A 22,263-nucleotide genomic window follows, 5' to 3' on the forward strand; every position below is an offset into this window, starting at 1 on the left:
TATGAAGAATTTGAGGGTATGAATAATCATCTTGTTGTTATAATGAAAATGAAGTTTTGGAAGATACAATGACGTAAATCATTGTATGGAGTTAGTCTATTATCTGCACTAGGTGTCTATGCTGACTTTGTCCAGTTACAGCCAATCAAAAGAAAACAGCAAATGAATTTTTCTGCTGATAACTATTAGGAACTCAGTTTTATAGTACTGTACAGGTATTTGTACTGTTCTAATTTGTTATGTATTTCACTTAAATGCATTAATTTTTACTCAGTTAAATGGTAGTTTGTCTTTTTTATATCTTTTTAATACTTTCCATAATATTTTGGCAAAAATCCAAGATACTTAGGACAACCATTTAACTGGGCCAAAATGCACTCCTCCCAATGTGACCCAGATAATCAGATTCCACTGTATAAACCTGGCCATCTGCTTACACCAACTTTTCTTTTCACAGTGGCTCCACGCTCCCTCTGCTGGTAGTGACTAACATTACATATATGTAAAAAAAATAATTATTCTGTAAACATGAGAAAATCAGACGCTGGAAATTCAAGCAATACACACAAAATGCAGGTGAAACACAGCAGGCTAGGCAGCATCTATAGGAAGAAGTACAGCTGATGTTTCGGGCCAAGACCCTTCGTCAGGACTAACGGAAAAAAGAGATAGTAAGAGATTTCAAAGTGCGAGGGGGGGGGGGATCCAAAATGATAGGAGAAGACAGGAGGGGGAGTGATGAAGCTAAGAGTTGGAAAGTTGATTGGAAAAAGGGATACAGAGCTAGAGAAGGGGGAAGGACATGGGACAGGAGGCCTAGGGCGAAAGAAAGGGGCAGGGGAGCACCAGAGGGAGATGGAGAGCAAGCAAGGAGTGATTGTGAGAGGGACAGAGAGAGAGAGAGAATGAATGAATGAATGAATAAATAATTAAGTAAATAAGGGTGAGGTAAGAAGGGGAGGAGGGGCATTAATGGAAGTCAGAGAAATCAATGTTCATGCCATCAGGTTGGAGGCTACCCAGACAGAATATAAGGTGTTGCTCCTCTGACCTGAGTGTGGCTCCCATTTCACGCACTCTGACAGCTACCTGGACTATTACTCTTCCCACCCTGTCTCTTGCAAAAATGCCATCCCCTTCTCACAATTCCTCCATCTCCACCTCATCTGCTTTCAGGATGAGGCTCTTCATTCCAGGACGAAGGAGATGTCTTCCGTTTTTAAAGAAAGGGGCTTCTCTTCCTCCACCATCAACTCTGCTCTCAAACACATCTCTCCCATTTCACACACACCTGCTCTCACCCCATCCACCTACCACCCCACTAGGGATAGGGTTCCCCTTGTCCTCACCTACCACCCTACCAGCCTCCAGGACCAACATATAATTCTCGATAACTTCCGCCATCTCCAAAGGGATCCCACTACCAAGCATATCTTTCCCTACCCCCCACTTCTGCTTTTTGCAGTGATCGCTCCCTATGTGACTCCCTTGTCCATTGTCCCCCCCATCCCCTTCCCACTGATCTCCCTCCTGGCACTTAACCTTGTAAGCAGAACCTGCCCTTACACTTCCACCCTCACTACCATTCAGGGCCCTAGACAGTCCTTCCAGGTGAGGCGACACTTTATCTGTGAGTCGGCTGGTGTGGTATACTGCGTCCGGTGCTCCCGGTGTGGCCTTCTATTTATTGGTGAGACCCAACACAGACTGTTTCGCTGAACACCTACACTGTGTCCGCTAGAGTAAGCAGGACCTCCCAGCGGCCACACATTTTAATTCCACGTCCCACTCCCATTCTGATATGTCTATCCATGGCCTCCTCTACTGTCAAGGTGAAGCCACACTCATGTTGGAGGAACAACACCTTATATACCTGCTGGGTAGCCTCCAACCTGATGGCATGAACACTGACTTCTCTAACTTCCGTTAATGCCCCTCCTCCCCTTCTTACCCCATCCCTTATCTATCTATCTATCTATCTATTAATTAATTTCCCTGCTTTTAACTCTCTCTTTGTCTCTCTCACAATCACTCCTTGCCTGATCTCCATCTTCCTCTGGTGCTCCCCTCCCCCTTTCTTTCTCCCTAGGCCTCCTGTCCCATGATCCTCCCCCTTCTCCGGCTCTATATCCCTTTTGACAATCAATTTTCCAGCTCTCAGCTTCATCCCTCCCCCTCCTGTCTTCTCCTATCATTTCAGATCTCCCCCTCCCCCTAACACTTTCAAATCTCTTACTATCTCTTCTTTCAGTTAGTCCTGATGAAGGGTCTCGGCCCGATACGTTGATTGTACATCTTCCTATAGATGTTGCCTGGCCTGCTATGTTCCACCAGCATTTTGAGTCATTATTCTGTATGCTGAAATTGAAACAGAAAATAAATACTAATATGTGCATGTGAATAAGTTCAACACTGGTGAACAAAACTTCTTCAAATTGACTAATATCACTACAAGCAAAGATTTTTTTTGAGATTCAAGGGACTGTACCTACATGAATCTGGAGCAACACACAAATTCTGGAAGAGCTCAGTCATTGAGATAGCATCTATGAAAGGCAATGGATATTTTGGAGTGAGATTGTTCATCTGGACTGAAAACATCTCATTGTTTGATTTCTCCTCCATATGACTTCAGATCAACTTTCATTTCCTTCATAAACCAGTTCTAATTAAGAATTAAAGAAAAATATAGAACACAGAGAAAAGGCAAATGAGAAAAAAAACACTAATTCAGATAAAAGCTTATCTACGCATTCTAATATAAAATCATACTACTGAGTTTACTGTGACTTAATAATATGTAATTATTATTATTTTACGCTTCCAGAAAGAGTAAAATATGTTTTAATCTTCAAACTGTAACTTCTATTGCATGATAATCAATCCTTTGTAGTTTATAAATGAATACAAACTTGAAAAAATACTTTCAACTACTTTTGAGCTATAAGCATGTGTGAACCCTGTTATCAATATTGCTTTGTTTCAAATTCTCATTATCATTATCTCTGTGATTGAAATGCTTATCCTGTTGCAATTGTTATTGGAAAGTGATTAAAGGGTAGCATTCTGAATTTGAGAAGATATCAATAAATTGTAATTAAGTGCCTTATTTTTGCTATCTCTTCCTCATTTTAAAGGGACCTTTAACAGATATTTAAAGAGATTTTAATTTAATGTTGCAAATATCTCTTCATCCTGTTATCCTGGAGATAAAAGATAACAGAAACAGAAAATGGTAGACATGCTCAGGGGGTCAGGCCATGCCTAGATAGAGAGGTGCAGGTTAACAATCCAGGACCCTTCATCTGTTGATTTTAATCCATAGGAATAAAGTCATCAACTAGAATCATTAACACCACTTCTATTGTGACAGATCTGCCTGACACGTAGAGTCTAACATTTTCCATTTTTATTCCAGTTTTCCTGCACAGGCAGTTATTTTACTGTTTTACAAATGACAATTTGCTGGTTTAGTCAACTATCCAATGCCTTCTGAAATACATGAGATAATTTAATAATAGCAGCAGTCTCTTGCTGTTTGCTATCATTGCTTAGAAAGTTATTCATTTGGGGACCAGAGTTTCAGTTTAACCCAGATGGAACAGATTAAATGTCCCTTCTTCTTAGCAGCCATTAAAAATTGAAGCAAAATACAAATGTAAGTTTGGACAACCTCACTCTAATTCATATTTAATAACATACTGAACAAGGCTGTGCAAAAGAAAAATTGTGGAAATGTAAATGCCACAATGGTACTGAAAATGATCAAACAAAATAATCTGATGTGTTTCATTCTCAAAAATTCATAATGCTTAGTGTGTCTTTTGAAATACTCATTTATCACGATGTTAATATATGATTGAAAATTTGAATCCATTGTCATGATAGCAAAATTTTGCTTTCAAGAATAAGTAGATATTTCAAAATGATTAATTATATATATATTTTTAAATTATAGTGTACTGATAGGAATGTATGCCATCGATCTAAATATTGATTAAGGTTGTTTATAAAGAGGAGTACTTGAGTATCTTGCACATTTCAGGACCTTGATCTTTCAAAGGACATTGGAGATATTAGATTTTCCTTTTCGAATTAATATATTGAAAGCCTATAGTAATAAATGTGAAGTTTATACTGCAATATTCTAAGTTAGGTGAAATGAATTGAATCCACTATCTACTGATGCTCAAACCCATGTGCCAGTTAATGCAAAGATTTGACTCTGGTCACATAATCATTTAGTCTCAACAATTCTCACAAATAAATTATGTCATTTTCTGCCAGCAATTCTAAATTGCAATGGTACAAGAACTTCAGCAATAAATCATCTAAGATTTAACATACGTTTTATATGTGTCAATAAATGAAAATTGCTACTGTTAGTGGTTTACTTAAGTGACATTACTTTTAAAGGAACAATCCTGCCTAAATCACATTGATGCACAGTGAGGAAGAAAACAAATTGGTTCATTTCATGCACCTTTCCACAAAATCCTAGAGTCTCTACCATGCAGACTTACCATGGCGTCTAAATTCTTGACAATAATTCCAGAGTGTTATGGGCTCAGAAATGATCATCCCCAAGAAGTGCAAGATTAAATTGAGAAAAACTATCTAGCTTAGCAGTATTTGAGGTAGTTAGAATTCCCTCTCATTTCTTCTTCAGCCCTTGTCCAAGCCAATTTGGCCCTATTCATTGAATAAAAATGTCCTATTAACTACATCTCAATGGTTAAGATGCACATACAGTCGGACCTCCTTATCTGTGGGACCCCCGGCGGATCCCAAAAAACACGGATGCTCAAGTCCCTTATTTAACCTGTCTCAGTGCAGTGGTCTTTAGGACCCAGCGGAACCCCGGACTTTATTTAACATGTTCAATGCGGTGGACATTAGGACCCGGCAGTGCAGCACTGAATCTGCGGTGTTTCTGTTCATGAAAATAATCACGATCACGATTGAAAATAAGATGGAACTAATAAAGTGATCGGAAAGAGGTGAAACGCCGTTGGTCATTGGAAAAGCATTAGGCTGCAGTCGGTCAATGATTGGAACAATTTTAATGGAGTATGTGAAACGCCCTGCCCCGATAAAGCTACAATTATTACTAAGCAACACAGTGGTTTAATTATTGAAATACATATGTTTCTTAAGTATTTTATGTGCATAGAAAGTAAAATATGTACTATATACTAAGAAAAAAGTTTGACTAACTGATGCTAAATAATATCGGATGTATCTGTTCTGACTTCAAACCCGACTTAAAGACGGACTTGGGAATGGAACTTGTTCATAACCCGGCAACTGCCTGTACGTTTAAGTCATTTATAGATGACTTATAATACCTAATACAATGTAAATGCTATGTAAATAGTTGCAATACTGTATTGTTTAGGGAATAATGACAAGAAAAAATAGTCTGAACATGCTCAAACAACGAGTGCTGGAGAGGGAACTTCCGGGTTTTTCTGATCCACGGTTGGTTGAATCCGCGCATACGGAATCCACGGATAAAGAGGGTCGACTGTATTGACATCTGTTTGTTATGGTTCTTCCCAACGGACAGAGAGTAAGGAGTACATTTCGATGGCACCTGTCAAGTAACCAGTACCTTTACGTTTCAGACTTAATTGTTTCAACATACCCCTGGCTGCTTCCCTTTGTTCTACTCACGATAAGCATAATGCCATCCAAATAGCTGTTGCCTTTGTTTTAATCTACCCAAATGTATTCCATACATCTCTCCTTTACTCATTAACATTTCAGGTTTATGTAGTGGTAAACAAAGGAAGAAAATATTATCTAAATGATGAAGAATCATGGCCTGACATTTCCCTATTTTAGTGAGTACAGTTCCACTTTCAAATTGGTAGATTACATTTTGCCGGTCAGATGTTGCCAGGCAGTTTTCAGCCTGCACTGCTACTTAAAATACTCATATTTGGTGAGTTGGGTTAAAATCAGTATGATCACACATCAAATGCCAAACTAAGATCTTCCAGAGGATGTTGTTTTTTACTGTTCTCTGTCATTAAGTAAACCAGACGTAAGAATATATGAAGGAGAGATATGTATAGCCACTTATGTCATACCAGAGTACATTCAGATCATATCCCATACTTACATTCAAATGCAATTTCCTGCCCATTCTATTTGATGCCCCTAGTGTTGAACATCTATCTCAACCTTAAAAATATTCCGTCACCAAATACAGCTCACTGAGCTGTAGAATTCCAAATATTCATCATTCTGTAAGTGAATTCATTCTTCTCATTTCAATCATAATTATTTGGCTTTTATCTCGACATTATGCCTTTTGCTTCTGGACTCTCCAGCCAGAAGAAACAGTGATGCCGCAGATTCCTGTATACACTTTCTAAGAAATTTAAATCTTAAAAAAGCGTCTGTTGAATTTTAATTTGAACTATTTCTACTTAACCATTATTGCAAATATATTAATATTCCAGTTGGCTTTGATCTTCAACCATGCTGATTTTAATAAGCTATTCTTGATCTTCTATTGAGTATTAATTTCCCTAAGGTCGGTCAAATTTTGCTTGAGGCTGCTGAGATTTAATGGTAAACATCTTTTGGAGGATGTTATAGCAGCACATTCCCCCCCCCCCCCCCCCCCACAAACCTCCTTTGTCCACAAACCTTGGAAGAATTAAAAGAAGTATTTTCTTTGTGTTCATTTAGGGGTCATTCTAGGTAATGTAGTTTAATCATTTTTAATCGGTTAAGTTTCAGGTAAACCTGAAGACATGGTCTGAATTCTCATGTCTTCTATTGAATGTGGAAGCCTGATTATTTGCAAATTATTTCTGCACTAGGAATTTTCAAGGTCATTCCACTTCGCAACATTTGTCTGTGTGGTTTCCAGGGAAACATTTCTTTTTAAAAGCCATTGTAAGCTCTGTCTGTCTTTGCTTGGCAGACATTAAGCTTTGGGAGATCATTCTTCATAGCTGCCCCCAATATCCACCTGTTTTTGTTGTCTTTCATTAATGCCAAACGTATTTGAAAGGTCTTTGAAATAAGGCTTGCAAGTGAAATACTGTTTTCAATTAAGGACAAATATTTAACCATCCCTAGGCTACTACATATTTTATAAATCTATGTGAAATTATAGCTTCAGAATTGAAAGCAAGAAACTTCTTCGGAATTTTCAAAAAAGTTCTTTCAGTTTATACTAATTTTAATTGATTTGTACTTGACAGCTGCCCTCTGGAGCTTCCTGGATAAACATTTATATTCTGCAAACTTTGTATCACCTCGGAGTGGCCAAAACGTATTTATAGAAAACATGATCTGGAATTAAACATAAATAATTACCAATTAATTCTATTACATATCACGTGTTACACCAGTTTGGTAGGTGTAACATCCTTTTCATTTGTAGACCTGACAATATTTCAAATTGAAATTTGTTCTTTGAATGCCAAGCATAAAATTCCTTTTGAGAGAACCTGTACTTTGCTGTTTGATTGCAAATTTGCATATCCAAGAGCACCTTTCAATAACTGCTTCAAAATGCTTAGCTGCTTCATTGGAAATGCAAGTGTTCAAAGTCAGGGTCCAATCATTGAATCTCCCACTGAGCTCGATCCTCCTGAACCAAATTTTTGACAATTATCATTAAATGGGCCAGGTGAGTAGTTAGCTATTGGAAAGACACAGAGCAGAGGACATGTTTATTAATTTCACATTTATAAATTACTGTTAACCGTAAATGTATATTTAATCAAGGAATGAGGTCTAGAGTTCTATACATTGCATAGAGATGTCTGAAGATTCTTGTGGATTCACATCAGTTAAATAATAAGAATTCACCTCTCTAGAAATCTTCTCAGTAGTCAATGGAAGGAGGTGTCACTTTTTTTCAAAAGCTTCAAAGCAATGTAAATTCGACTGTTCTTAAAAGAGAAAATGCTTCAGGAAATTGCCAGCAACTGGGAGTTGGAAATTGCCCATATGTCATGTAATAAGACATAATCCTTTTTGTGACTCACCACTACCAACTCTTTCTTTTTCAATCTTTTTATTGAGTTTCATATAAATATTAAAAAAACATAACATAATAATGAATAGGTTCACCACTACCAACTCTTAAGTTCAGAAGTTCCAGCATGTGAAATGCAGTGGATTCTAGTCAGATTGGGAATCATCAGACTAGTACATTTTGACTCGATTTAGTAGCTGCCCCAATCAGCTGAAGTTTCATGGAAATAGTTAATAGGGTATAAAAAAGACAAACTATCATTTCACTGAGTAACAAGTTATGTATTTAAATTAAATACAGAACAATTAGAACACTACCAAAACTACCACAGTGCAGTAAAACTGCTCCTAATAGTTATTGACTATTCATCCAATGTACGCTGCCATGTTCTTGTGATTGACTGTAAATGAACAAAATAAGCACAAACACCTAGTGCAGGTAACAAATTGCCTTCATGCAAAGCTTTTGACAATTGCATATTCCATGTAAACATTCAACGTGCTTGTCCATGCCTTCAAATTCTTCATTGTTCTTAACTTGTTGAAGTAGTGAAATACTTTCATTTTCACGTCCAGCTGTTTCTGTTGTCTCCAACCCTGAATGCTTGAAACCGTGGTGAGCAAAACAGCTCTGAACAATCTTCCTGCTTATTTCTCTCCTAGTATCAGTGACAAAAATTACTGTTTTAGAAAATAAACACATGCAACTGTTGATATTTAATATCTGTTCACTCTAAGCATGATGCAGTCTAATGGCCACGCAAGTGCACATGACTGATGCTCGTTAATAACTGTTCTTCAGCACAGTCCTGGCCCAATAAAGTGGCATAATGTCCCAAGTAAACAAAGATAAACCTATTTTCTCTTTTAGTTCTTGTTCTTCAAGAATTGCCCCAAATAAGTGGCTTCCCAATTATCCAATAGATGAATTAACCAGAATCCATTGTGCTGTTTCATTCACATTAAAGCCTAATGTCCAATATTTAGAATACAAAAAGCAGCTGGGTGAAGTAAAGGGAATGGTTATAACAGAAGCAACACACACAAAATGCTGGTGGAACGAAGCAGGTCAGGCAGCATCTATAGGGAGAAGCGCTGTCAACGTTTCGAGCCGAGACCCTTCATCAGGACTAACTGAAAGAAAAGGTAGTAAGAGATTTGAAAGTAGGAGGGGGAGGGGGAAATCCAAAATGATAGGAGAAGACCGGAGGGGGTGGGATGAAGCTGAGAGCCTGAAAGGTGATTGGCAAAAGGGATACAGAGCTAGAGAAGGGAAAGGATCATGGGACGGGTGGCCTAGGGAGAAAGAAAGGGGGAGGGGATCACGAGAGGGAGATGGAGAACAGGCAGAGTGATGGGCAGAAAGAGAGAAAAAAAAGAAGGCAGGGGAAATAACTAAATATATCAGGGATGGGGTAAGAGGGGGAGGAAGGGCATTAACGGAAGTTAGAGAAGTCAATGTTCATGCCATCAGGTAGAAGGCTACCCAGCTAATTGGGGCTAATAAGGTGTTGTTCCTCCAACCTGAGTGTGGCTTCATCTTGACAGTAGAAGAGGCCATGGATACACATATCAGAACGGGAATGGGATGTGGAATTAAAATGTGTGGCCACTGGGAGATCCTGCTTTCTCTGGCGGACAGAGTGTAAGTGTTCAGTGAAACGGTCTCCCAGTCTGCGTCGGGTCTCACCAATATATAAAAGGCCACACCGGGAGCACCGGACACAGTATACCACACCAGCCGACTCACAGGTGAAGTGTCGCCTCACTTGGAAGGACGTTCAGGGGCCCTGAATGGTGGTGAGGGAGGAGGTGTAAGGGCAGGTGTAGCACTTGTTCCGCTTACAAGGATAAGTCCAAGGAGGGTGATCGGTGGGAAGGGATGAGGGGAATGTATGGACAAGGGAATTGCGTAGGGAGTGATCCCTGCGGAAAGCAGAAAAAGGGGAGGAGGGAAAGATGTGCTTGGTAGTGGGATCCTGTTGGAGGTGGTGGAAGTTATGGAGAATCATACATTGGACCCGAAGGCTGGTGGGGTGGTAGGTGAGGACAAGGGGAACCCTATCCCATGTGGGGTTGTAGGCGGATGGGGTGAGGGCACTTTGTGAGCCGGTTCAAGTGCGCTGGGAAGTGGGTTGCCACATAAACTCCCCCAGAACCGGCGATACTCCCCCCAATGTCCACAGTCTGGGTCGGACTCTGTTTGGGAGGTCTGCCTCTGCGCCGTGGTGCCGGAATCTCAACCGGCTGCACCGTCCACATGGGCTGGTTTGAGTCGGTTCACTGTGAAAACCTCCTTGTTCCCCCCAATGTCCAGCACGAATGTGGACCCATTGTTTCTGATCACCGTAAACGGCCCCTCTTAGGGCCGCTGTAGCGGTGCCCAATGTCTGCCCCGTCCTACAAAAACAAACTTACAGTTTTGCAGGTCTTTGGGTACACAGGTCGGGTTCTGCCCATGCTGTGAAGTGGGTATGGGGGACAGGTTTCCGAGCCTCTCGTGTAGTCTGCCTAGGACTTCTGAGGGTTCTTCCTCTTGCCCCCTTGGGGCTGGTATGAACTCCCCTGGGACGACCAGGGGTGCGCCGTACACCAACTCGGCCTACGAGATGTGCAGATCCTCTTTGGGCGCCGTGCGGATTCCGAGCAGGACCCAGGGAAGCTCGTCCACCCAGTTAGGCCCTTTGAGGCGGGCCATGAGAACCGACTTCAGGTGACGGTGGAAACGCTCCACCAGTCCGTTTGACTGTGGGTGGTAGGCAGTTGTGTGGTGCAGCTGAGTCCCCAAAAGGCTGGCCATAGCTGACCACAGGCTGGAGGTGAACTGGGCACCTCTGTCAGAGGTAATGTAGGCCGGTACACCAAAACGAGATACCCAGGTGGCAATCAGTGCCCGGGCGCAAGATTCGGAGGTGGTGTCAGTGAGCGGGACTGCCTCTGGCCATCTTGTGACCAGTCCACTATAGTCAGGAGGTGCCGCGCTCCTCACAACACTGGCAGGGAGCCCATGATATCCACATGAATGTGGTCGAAACGTCGGTGGGTAGGATGGAACTGCTGCGGCAGAGCTTTGGTGTGCCACTGCATCTCGGCTGTTTAGCAGTGCATGCACGTTTTGGCCCATTCACCGACCTGCTTGTGGAATCTGTGCCAAACGAACCTGTTGGCTACCATCTGGATGGTTGTCCTGATGGAGGGGTGCGCTAAGTTGTGAAAGGAGTCAAAAATGCGCTGCCACCAGGCTGCCCGAACGACGGGGCAGGGTTGGCTGGTGGTGGTGTCACAGAGTAGGGTCCTCTCACCTGGGCCTACGGGGAGGTCCTGGAGCTGCAAACTGGAGACTGCAGTCCTGTAACTAGGGATCTCCTCGTCTGTCTGCTGCGCCTCTGCTAGCGCTTCATAGTCTACCCGCTGGGACAGGGCTTGGATGTTAGGTCTGGAGAGGGCGTCCGCCACGACATTGTCCTTTCCCAAGACAAGCCGGACATCCATCGTGTATTCGGAGATATAGGACAGATGTCGTTGCTGGCGGGACGACCAGGGGTCGGATGCCTTCATGAATGCAAAGGTAACCGGTTTGTGGTCCGTGAACGCGGTGAAGGGCCTACCTTCTAAGAAGTACCTGAAATGCCGGATTCCCAGGTATAGCGCCAACAGTTCCCGGTTGAAAGCACTGTATTTGAGCTCGGGTGGCTGCAGGTATTTGCTGAAATACGCCAGGGGTTGCCAGCGACCCTCGATGAGTTGCTCCAGCACCCCACCGACTGCCGTGTTAGATGCGTCCACTGTGAGGGCGGTAGGGACATACATTCTGGGGTCTTCTAGCATCGCGGCATTTGCCAAGGCTTCTTTCGATTTAATGAAAGTGGCAGCGGACTCTTCATCCCAGGTAATGTCCTTGCCCTTACCTGACATCAGGATGAACAGGGGGCACATGATTCGGGCAGCTGAAGGGAAGAAGCGATGGTAGAAATTTACCATACCCACAAATTCCTGAAGGCCTTTGATAGTGGTGGGTCGGGGGAAATGGCGGACTGTGTCTACCTTAGCGGGCAGAGGGGTTGCACCGTCTTTAGTAATCCTGTGGCCCAGGAAGTCGATGGTGTCAAGCTCGAACTGGCATTTGGCCGGGTTGATTGTCAGGCCGTATTCACTCAGTCGGGCGTAGAGTTGACGGAGGTGGGACAGATGCTCCTGACGACTGCTGCTGGCTATGAGGATGTTGTCCAAATAGATGAAAGCGAAGTCCAGGTCGTGTCCCACCGCGTCCATTAACCACTGAAACGTCTGTGCGACATTCTTTAGGCCGAACGGCATGCGGAGGAACTCGAATAGGCCGAAAGGGGTGATGAGAGCCGTTTTGGGGACGTCGTCTGGATGCATCGGGATTTGATGGTATCCCCGGATGAGGTCTACCTTGTAGAAGATCCGTGCACTGTGCAGGTTTGCTGCAAAGTCCTGAATGTGTGGTACAGGGTAGCGGTCCGGTGTGGTAGCCTCATTCAGCCTGCGGTAGTCGCCGCATGGTCTCCAGCCCCCTGTTGATTTGGGCACCATGTGCAGGGGGGAGGCCCATGGGCTGACGGACCGCCGTTTGATCCCCAATTCCTCCATCCTCGAACTCCTCTTTCACCAGTCGGAGCTTGTCCAGGGGAAACCTTTGAGCACGGGCATGGAGGGGTGGTCCCTGGGTCGGGATGTGGTGCTGTACGCCGTGTCGGGGCATGGCTGCCGTGAACTGCAGTGCCAGAACTGATGGGAAATCCGCCAGGACTCTGGTGAAGTCGTTGTCAGAAAGCGTGATGGAGTCTAAGTGTGGGGCCGGTAACTGGGCTTCACCCAGGGAGAACGTTTGAAAGGTCTCGGCGTGGACCAGTCTCTTCCCTTGCAGGTCGACCAGTAGGCTGTGAGCCCACAAAAAATCCGCGCCCAGGAGCAGTTGGGCTGCAGCGGCCAGTGTGAAGTCCCACATGAACTGGCTGGAGCCAAATTGTAGCCGCACCGTACGGGTGCCATAGGTCCTTACTGTGCTGCCGTTTGCAGCCCTCAGGGTGGGACCCGGTGCCCTGTTGCGGGTGTCGTAACTCGTCGGAGGTAAGATGCTGATCTCGGCTCTGGAGTCGACCAGAAAGCGGCGTCCCGACTGCTTGTCCCAGACATACAGGATGCTATTCAAATGGCCAGCTGCTGTAGCCATCAACGGCAGCTGGCCCTGGTGTTTCCCGGGAACTTACAGGGCGGGTGACAGCGGTGGGCTTCTGCACCCCACCACTGGTGGTAGAAGCACTATTGTTCATTGGCCTCCTCACCCCTGCCTCTGGGGTTAGTGGGCTCTGTGGCCGGGCCTGGACTGGTCTGCTGCCGGGAGCGTGGCCTGGTGATCTGTGCGACGGATGCCCCACTCTCCTTCTTGGCTTTCCACAGCACGTCCGCCCAGGCCGCCACCTTCTGGGGGTAGCTGAAATCCGTGTCGGACAGCAGCAGGTGTATGTCCTCGGGCAGCTGCTCCAGGAATGCCTGCTCAAACATGAGGCAGGGCTTGTGTCCTCCAGCCAGGGACAGCATCTCGTTTATCAAAGCTGATGGCAGTCTGTCTCCCAAACCATCCAGCTCGCTCACGCTGTGAGAGTCCGAAAGTCCTTATGAACAGAGCTTTGAATTCTGTGTATTTGCCATCCGCTGGGGGCGACTGTATGAACTCCTCAACCTGGGCCGCTGTGTCCTGGTCGAGGGAGCTCACCACGTAGTAGTAACTTGTGTCATCCGAAGTTATCTGCCGAATGTGTAATTGGGCTTCTGCTTGCTGGAACCAGAGGTGAGGTCGCAGCGTCCAGAAGCTTGGCAGTTTTAACAAAACTGCATGAACAGATGCGGCGTCGTTCATCTTCGGCCCAAATATCATTTGGGGCGTCGGGGTCACCAATTGTAGTGGTGTGCTTTGCGCAGCGCTGAAATAAAACACGTAGTTGGTGAGCTGCAGTTGCAAAAGAGATTTATTCAAACTTTGCGGCCTTGCTTTAAAGCCTTCCTGATCCCACCCTCCCCAGGCCGGAATGCTGTAGGGGGTGCGTATTCACAGCCCCGTCCCGCATGCGGGCTTTTCCCCTTGCTGGGGAAGCAGGCTTGGCGCCCTCTTTGGGACTGGCCTCTATGCCGGCGCGCACCCCTTTGTGAGCCGGTTCGAGTGCGCTGGGAAGTGGGTCACCACAGTAGGAGTATTATGGGTAAAGGTGATGAACTTAGAGGGTGGATCAGTACATGGAACTATGATGTTGTGACCTTTACAGAGTCTTGGTTGAGAGAGGGATAAGAATGGGTCCTTAATGTCCCAGAACTTTGACATTTTAGGAAAGGTAGAGAGGGAGCTAAAGAGGATGAAGAATTCCACTACTAATCAGGAACATTAGAGAGAACATAATGGAGGGCTCGTTCACTGAGACTTTATGGGTAGAACTTAAATATAGGAAGGATGCAACCACTCTGATGGGACTGTACAACAGACACCTAAGGGCCTCAGGGTCACTGAGGAACAGATATACAGGGAGATTAAGGACAGATGTTAAAGCAATAAGGTTGTTGTCATGGAGGATTTTGAGTTCCCTAATATTAACTAGGATATTCTTAGTGTAAGAGGGTAGAATCTGTTAGGTGTGTCCATATTAAATCAATACGTAGATAGTCCAGAAAGAGGAGGGGCTGTACTGGACCTGGTGTTAGTAATGAACCTGGCCAGGTGACTGACCTTTCAGTGAGTGAGCAGATAGAGAACAGTGACCAAAACTCCTTCAGTTTTAAGGTAGCTCCAGATAAGGATAAATTTAGACCATATGGGAGATCATTGGAGCAGGGCAAAGTATAAGAACATTAGGCAGGGACTAGGGAGAGTTAATTAGGACAAGTCCACACCAGACATGAGGAGGGTGTTTAAAGACCAACTGCACATAATACAGCAAACAAGAGAAAATCTGCAGATGCTGGAATTCCAAAGTGACACACACAGAATGCTAGAAGAACTCAACATAACAGACCCATCTATGGAAAGGAGTGAACAGTGGATGATTTGGGTTGAGACCCCGAAAGTCCTGCCAGTTGAGGTGACACATCACCAGTAAGTCTGTTGGGTCATCTGCTGCATCCGGTGCTCCTGCTGTGGCCTCCTATACATCAGTGAGACCCAACATAGATTTGGAGACAGTTTCACTGAGCACCTTCACTCTGTCCGCCACAAAAAGCGGGATTCCCCCGATGACTACCCATTTTATTCCTACTTCCCATTCCCATTTCAACATGTTGGTCCATGGCCACCTCTGCTGCCATGATGAGACCACACTCAGGTTGGAGGAGCAACACCTTTATATTCCACCTGAATAGCCTCCAACCTGATGGCAATGAACATTGATTTCTCTGACTCTGGTAATTCCACTCCCCTCACCATTCCCCATTCCTGTTTTCCACTCTCATCGTATCTCCTTACCTGCCTATCACCTCCCTCTGCTACTCCTTCCTTACTCCTACCTCACTTTTTTTAATATACCATATTTCCATTTTTTGCACAATTTTTATTCTATTCAATATACATACCCTGTAATTGATTTATTTATTTATTGTTATCTTTATTATTTATAATTTTTTCCTTCTATATTATGTATTGCATTGAACTGTGCTGCTAAGTTAACAAATTTCTAGTCACATGCCGGTGATAATAAACCTGATTGGCTTCCATGGTCTTCTGTCCTCTCCTATCAGATCCCCCCTTATCCAGCTCTCTATCTTTTTCACCCTATCAACCTACTGGCTCTTTACTTCACACCCTTCCCCTCTCCTGGTTTCACCCATTACCTGCCACCTTGTACTTCTTGCTCCCCTCCCTTTCAGTCCTGATGAAGGGTCTCAGCATGAAACACTAATTGGTCGGACTGTTTCATAGATGCTGCCTGGCCTGCTTTACCTCTAGCATTTTGTGTGAATTGCACTGAGTACAGGATGGGTGTGTTTCAGTCAGAAGGAAGGATAAAGATGACAAGGTAAGAGGACCTTCGATGTCAAGGGAGGTGATGAAGTTATTCCAGATGAAAAAAGAAAAGAATGTACAGCTTTGGAAAATAGAATCACTAAGTGCCCTGGATGATTATAGAAAGAAGCCAGAAGAAAAATCAAAAAGGGCTTAGGAAAACCAAGTGTGGCCATGTAGGATTAAAGAGAATTCCAAGACATTCTAAACACACACCAGGAGCAAAAGGAAATCAACCTGTCAAGCATCAAGATATTGGTTGGATGCAGAGAATGTGTGTCTGATACATTGATGAGTACTTCACATCAGCATTTACCAAGGAGATGGATGTGGAGGATAGGGAGATCAGTGCCAAGAATATTAATTTGCTGGGGCAGTTCATAGCAAAGGAGGAGTAGAGTTGAATCACTTAAAAAGCTTTATGGTAGATAGGTCCCCAGGGCATAATGGGATATACCCCAAGTTATGGAGATAGGCAAGTGAGGAAGTTTATGGGGCCTTGACTAATAACTTTGAGCCTCTCTAGCCCCAGGTGAAGTCCCAGAGGACTGGCAAGAAGTTAACAATGTTCCATTGTTCAAGAAGGGAAACAGTGATAATCCTGAGAACTATACAGGAGACCAGAGTCTCACATCATGGTAGGAAAGTTACTGCAGATAATTTTTAGGGATAGGGTTTTATCAGCATTTTGAAAACCATGGCCTGATTATGGACAGCCAGCAAGGATTTGTGACGGACAATTGGTGTCTTATAGACTTGATTGAGTTCTCTGATGAGGTGACAAGTGATGAAGATAGGGCTGTGGATGTTGTCTAAATGAATTTTAGTAAAGTTTTTGGCAAAGTCCCTCAGGGAAAGCTGATCTTGAAGATTAAGATGTGTGGGATCAGTGATGAATTGGCAGATTGAATTCAGAACTGACTTGCCCTAAAATACAGATGGTAGTGATCAAAGGGACTTATCCTAGCTGGAGGACTGCGATTCCTGGTATTGCTCAGGGACCTGTATTTTATTTTTTGTTTTAATTAGAGATACCAAGCAGAACAGGCCCTTCTGGCCCTTCAAGTTGTGCTGCCCAGCAAACCACAAATTGAACCCTAATCTAGTCACATGATAATTTGTAATGACCAATTAACACACTAACTGGTACATCATTGGACTATGGAAGTACACTGGAACATCATGGGAGGAAAGTACAAACTTGCTTTCAGAGGGTGCCATAAACGAGCTCTGAACTCTGACATCCCAAGCTGTCATAGAGTTGTGCTAACTGCTATGCTATTGTGTAATGGGACCGCCATTTTGTAATGTATACATATATATGGCTTGGATGGAAAGGTTGATGGATGGGTTAGTAAGTTTGCATATGATATGAAGATTGTTGGTCTTGTGTATACACAAGAGTAGGTGACTGGCAAAGAATGCAGTGGGATATAGAGCAGTTGGAGATTTGTGTGGAGAAACGGCAGATGGAGTTTAACCTGGCCAAATGTGAAGTGTTGCACCTTGGTAAGTCATATGTAAAGAGAGAGTAGACTATTAAAGACAAGATCCTTAACAGTGTTGAGGAGCAGAGGGATCTGTGGGGTCCAAGTTCATAGCTCCCTGGAAGTGGCTACACAGTCTGATAGGCTTGTTAAGAAAGCATTGAGGTCAGAAGTCAGGAAGCTATGTTGCAGCTTTGTAAAACGCTAGTTAGGCTGCATCCTGAGTATTGCATATGGATCTGGTCACCCCATTATTGGAAAGATGCTGAGGCTTTGGAGAGAGAGCAGAAGAGGTTTATCAATATGCTGCCGGGATCAAAGGCCATGTGCTGTAATAAGAGGTTGGACAAACTTGGGTTGTTTTCTCTGGAGCGGTGAAGCTGAAGGGAGATTTGATAGAGGTTTATATTATTATGAGGGGCATAGATAGACTAGGCAAGCAGTATTGTTTCCCAGGGTTGAAATGTCTAATACCAGAGGGTATGCATTTAAGGTGAAGGGTGTATAGTGTAACTTAATAGGAGATGTAAGGGGCAAGTTTTTTTCACACAGACTGTGATAGGTACCTGGAATGCATTCCTGGGGCATTGGCAGAGACTGAGAATTAGGGGCTTTTAAGAGACATTTAGATAGACACATGAACGTGAGGTAACTGGAGGGATATGGGCATTGTGTAGGCAGACGAGATCAGTTTGGTTGGCCATTTAGTTATTAATATATTTGGTTTGCCACAACATTGTGGTCTAAGGAGACTTTTCCTGTGCTGTATTTTTCTACGTTCTGTATTACTTTGCAGTTCTAGAATCTGTTTGGCTATACACACACTTGTTGAATCAGAGGCACCAACTTTAGGCTCTGCTGTGTGCTAGAAGTATACTGTAGGTCATCAGACTGCAATGTTAACTCTGTAGCTTGTAGCATAGATACTGTATTACCTGATAAATACTTAATGATTTTTTTTTCATATCTCTGGCATCTGCAGCTTTTTCATTATTTGTTTCTTCATCTAAAAATACTTAAAATAAAGCTAAGCTTTTGTAATATATATATATATAGCTAGGGTGCCTAAGACCTTTGCACAGTACCGTATTTGTCAATGTGGAGTGGAGAGCCAGTTTGTAAGTCTGACGGGAGCAGAAGGATGTTGGGAATGTCGAGGGTGTGTACCATAGCAGGAGTGTAGCACAGGTGGCAGGGAAGGAGATCCGGGGTAGGGGTGAGGGTTGGGGGGTTTCCATGGGAGCAAACTCACCCGGCCTTGAGACACTAAGAAATTGGTTAATTGATCATTACAGAATGTTTCTCTGGTGCTTCCCACTCCCTCCTCTTTTTCTTCCCGTTTTCCCAAATATGATTCCTCTCTCCCTGCCTGTCCCCTTCCAACTCCCAATCCACAATAGAAACCAATATCAGGATCAATTTTATCATCACTCACATATATTATGATTTTTTTGCAGCATCAGTACTCTGCAATACATAAAATTGCTACAGTAATGTGCAAAAGCCTGAGGCACTTGTGTAGCTATATATATGTCCCTAAGACTTTTACACAGTACTGTACTTAGAAATAATGGATTCAAAACCCTTGTAAGCAGATACAATCTGCCTTTGTATTCTAACATCAGAATTACATTCTTACTGTAATTCATGAAAGTTGTTTCTGTTATGTATTAGATTACATCTGTGCATTTATACTATTATTGTAAGGGCATGTTAATCATTGGTTGATGGGACTATGAGTTTTAAAGATAAAATGGTTAATTTAGAATTCAGTAAATGCCTTCAACAAGGACCTGCATGATAGGCTTGTCAGGAAGGTTAGCTCCCATGGAATCCAGGGAGAGCCACTGAGGTGAGTTCAAAATTGGCACAGAGGCAGGAAGCAGAGAGTAATGGGTGGAATGGAGACCGGAGACTAACTATGTGCCAAAGGGATCAGTGATGTGACAAGCTTAACTCATTTTTCAAATCAAATGATTCAATTTACTATCAGAGAATGTATACAGTATACAGCCTGAAAAAACTTGTCTTCGCAGACATCCACGACAAACAGAAAAACCCCAAAAGAATGAACAACAGAAAACATTAGAACCCCAACCCCCCCTCCCCCACGCAAGCAGCAGCAAGCTCCCCCCACCCCGTTTCAGCAAAAAGCATCAGTGCCCACCACCCACCAAGCAAAAGAAAAGCACCCAAAGACAGACTATGATTGGCAGTCAACTAAAACTATTGATTACTCGATAGTTCAATGTTCCACAGGCTCTCTCTCTCTCACTTAAAAGAAACAGAGAGATTTTAACAGTGAAAGGGAAGAACGACAGGCACTGTTATGGTATTACAATCTGCCATGTTGCTTTTTATTCTGAGATTCTCCAGTTTGAGAATCAACAGCAAACTCCCCCACCATCAAGTGAAGAGAAAGAGAGAGCCACTGCTCGGCTACAGAGACCTCCATCCATACATCCACCGCAGAGAGATCTTCCGTGACATCTCAGTCAGTAACACCAGCTTGGAATCGGTCATCCACGGGTCTGCACCCTGCAGGCACCATTTTCCAACCTGTGCCTGGGGTATGTCCGAAAATGGTTGGCTGGTGAGATCCAGGCTGTAAAAAAAACTCATCCGCTGTAAAAAAAAGAACAGTTTGAGTGTGCCACTTGCAGATCAGGACCTCAATAGAACCCCAACCACCATGAATAGGAAAAAAAGACCTTAAAAAGAGGAATTTAGGATGTTTCCACTGATGAGCTCAAAGAGGCAGAAACTTGGTGCCATCTTATTTTGACGTAATTTATATAAATAATTTAGATGTGAATGTAAAGGACTTGATCAATAAGTCTGCAAATGACGTAAGACTAGGAGATGCTGCTGATTGTGAGGTTTATTGTAGATTACCAGGAGACCTTGATCAGTTAGGGATGTGGGCCAAGGAGTGGCAAATACATTTCAGTACAGGTAAGTGTGAGCTGATGCATTTTGGAAAGAAAATCAGCATAGGACTTATACTCTGAGTGGTAGGCACTAGGGCGGGGGTCGGCAACCTGCGGCTCCCGAGCCATTTGTGGCTCTTTCACCTCTGTGCTGCGGCTCCCTGTGGCTTTGGGAAATAATTGGTCAGTATTTAATTAAAATGTATTTTATGTTAGTTTGTTAGCTTTTGAAATGTAATTATGGTGATCTTGTACAACCTAAGTGTAGCGACACATTTCCTGCCACATCCGAAACGGCTCACAATTAGCCAGCATTCCGGCTAAGGGAGATAGCCTACGGGGGTTTGTGAGTACGCGTCTTTTGCAGCATCTGCGTCCATGGGGGCTGGGTTGAGGGAGGCTTAAAAGCAAGGCTGTTTAGTTCGAATAAAGCTATCTTTGACTGCAGTTTACTGACACCGCTACAACGTGTTTTTATCGCTGGCTGTCCAGACGGAAGGTGCTGAAACGCTTTGTCGCGTGTCTGGAAGAAGTGAAAACTTTCCTGGGCAGCAAAGGGCTCACCTTTCCTGAGCTGGAACAGCCAGAGTGGCTGGAAAAGCTACACTTCATGGTAGACATGACAGCGCACCTGAACACGCTGAACACAGCTCTTCAGGGGAAAGGACGTACAGCCCTGCACATGTTGGAGGATGTTTTAGCATTCGAGCGCAAGTTGACAGTGCTTGCCAGAGATTTACAGAAAGGCACTTTGTCTCACTTCCCCAATTTGAGAGAGTTCAAACAAGGTCACGACATGATAATTTCGGAGTATTTACATTCTGCAATCATCGCAATGCAAACATCGTTTGGGAAACGCTTCTGTGAGTTCAGAGAGGAAAAAAACACATTATCCTTCCCGGTCACTCCCTTAAGCATCGATCCTTCCCTACTGAATACGACTGCATTGGCAGGTGTGAGTCAACCTGATCTTGAGATGGAACTGGCCGACATAGCCGACAAAGACATATGGGTGTCCAAGTTTAGACGCTTGACAGCAGACCTTGAAGATGTTGCCCGTCAGAAGGCCGTTCTTGCTCAGAAACACAAATGGAGTGATATTGAAAACCTCACAGATGACAGCTTGCGATCCTGTGTAAAGATGAAGGTGACATCATACAGCCCTGATGTGCAGACGCTGTGCGCTGAGGTCCAGGAGCAGAAATCCCATTAACCAAGTATGATAAATATTTTAATTGCCTATTATTTTACTTATATTCATATTTTTTCATTGTTCAGTGAAATAGTCCTTTCATTTTTCAGGATGACAGCTGGCTGACGTTATTTTTGGTTTGCTGCTGGCGGAAAATTTAAGTTCGGCATTTTTCATAAATACAAGAAGGACTCAAATAGACATTGAATATTTTACTTAAAAGTAACTTTCAACCCAACGTCTTTTTTTCGGAGTTCAAAATGTTTTTGTTGCATGCAGAAATGTAATTTCGTTTTCTCTGCAGGAGTTCATCAATTTCATAAATGCAACACATTATAGTTTGTTTATACATAGCATAAAGGCAAAAAAAACGTTGTATGCAGTGTTATTTCATTTTAAATGTCAAACGGGTTTTGCGGCTCCCAGTGTTTTCTTTTCTGTGGGAAACGGGTCCAAGTGGCTCTTTCAGTGGTAAAGGTTGCTGACCCCTGCACTAGGGAATGCAATGGGACAGAGTGAACTTGGAGTTCAAGGGCACCATTCATTGACAATGGCATCACAGGTAGAGAGGGTGTTGAAAAAGGCGTTTAACATGCTGGCCTTCATCAATCAGGGCATTGAGAAGAGGAGCTAGGAAGG

General features: G+C 43.6%; 1 protein-coding gene across 1 annotated transcript; it reads left to right on the forward strand.

Moving 5' to 3' along the window:
* The first annotated feature begins 20,571 nt into the window (after positions 1–20,571).
* Positions 20,572–21,939, forward strand: LOC132393730 (general transcription factor II-I repeat domain-containing protein 2-like). Its single transcript, XM_059969133.1, has 2 exons — positions 20,572–21,649; positions 21,735–21,939. The coding sequence occupies exon 1, from the start codon at positions 21,043–21,045 to the stop codon at positions 21,643–21,645; it is 603 nt and encodes a 200-aa protein (XP_059825116.1). The 5' UTR covers positions 20,572–21,042; the 3' UTR covers positions 21,646–21,649; positions 21,735–21,939.
* Positions 21,940–22,263: the final 324 nt, after the last annotated feature.

This window comes from Hypanus sabinus, chromosome 5 (assembly GCF_030144855.1).
Source record: "Hypanus sabinus isolate sHypSab1 chromosome 5, sHypSab1.hap1, whole genome shotgun sequence".
NCBI classification, from domain to species: domain Eukaryota; kingdom Metazoa; phylum Chordata; class Chondrichthyes; order Myliobatiformes; family Dasyatidae; genus Hypanus; species Hypanus sabinus.

Excerpts from the sequence above, each read along its gene's own strand:
- LOC132393730 (XM_059969133.1), top strand. The coding sequence starts at position 21,043 with ATGGTAGACATGACAGCGCACCTGAACACGCTGAACACAGCTCTTCAG.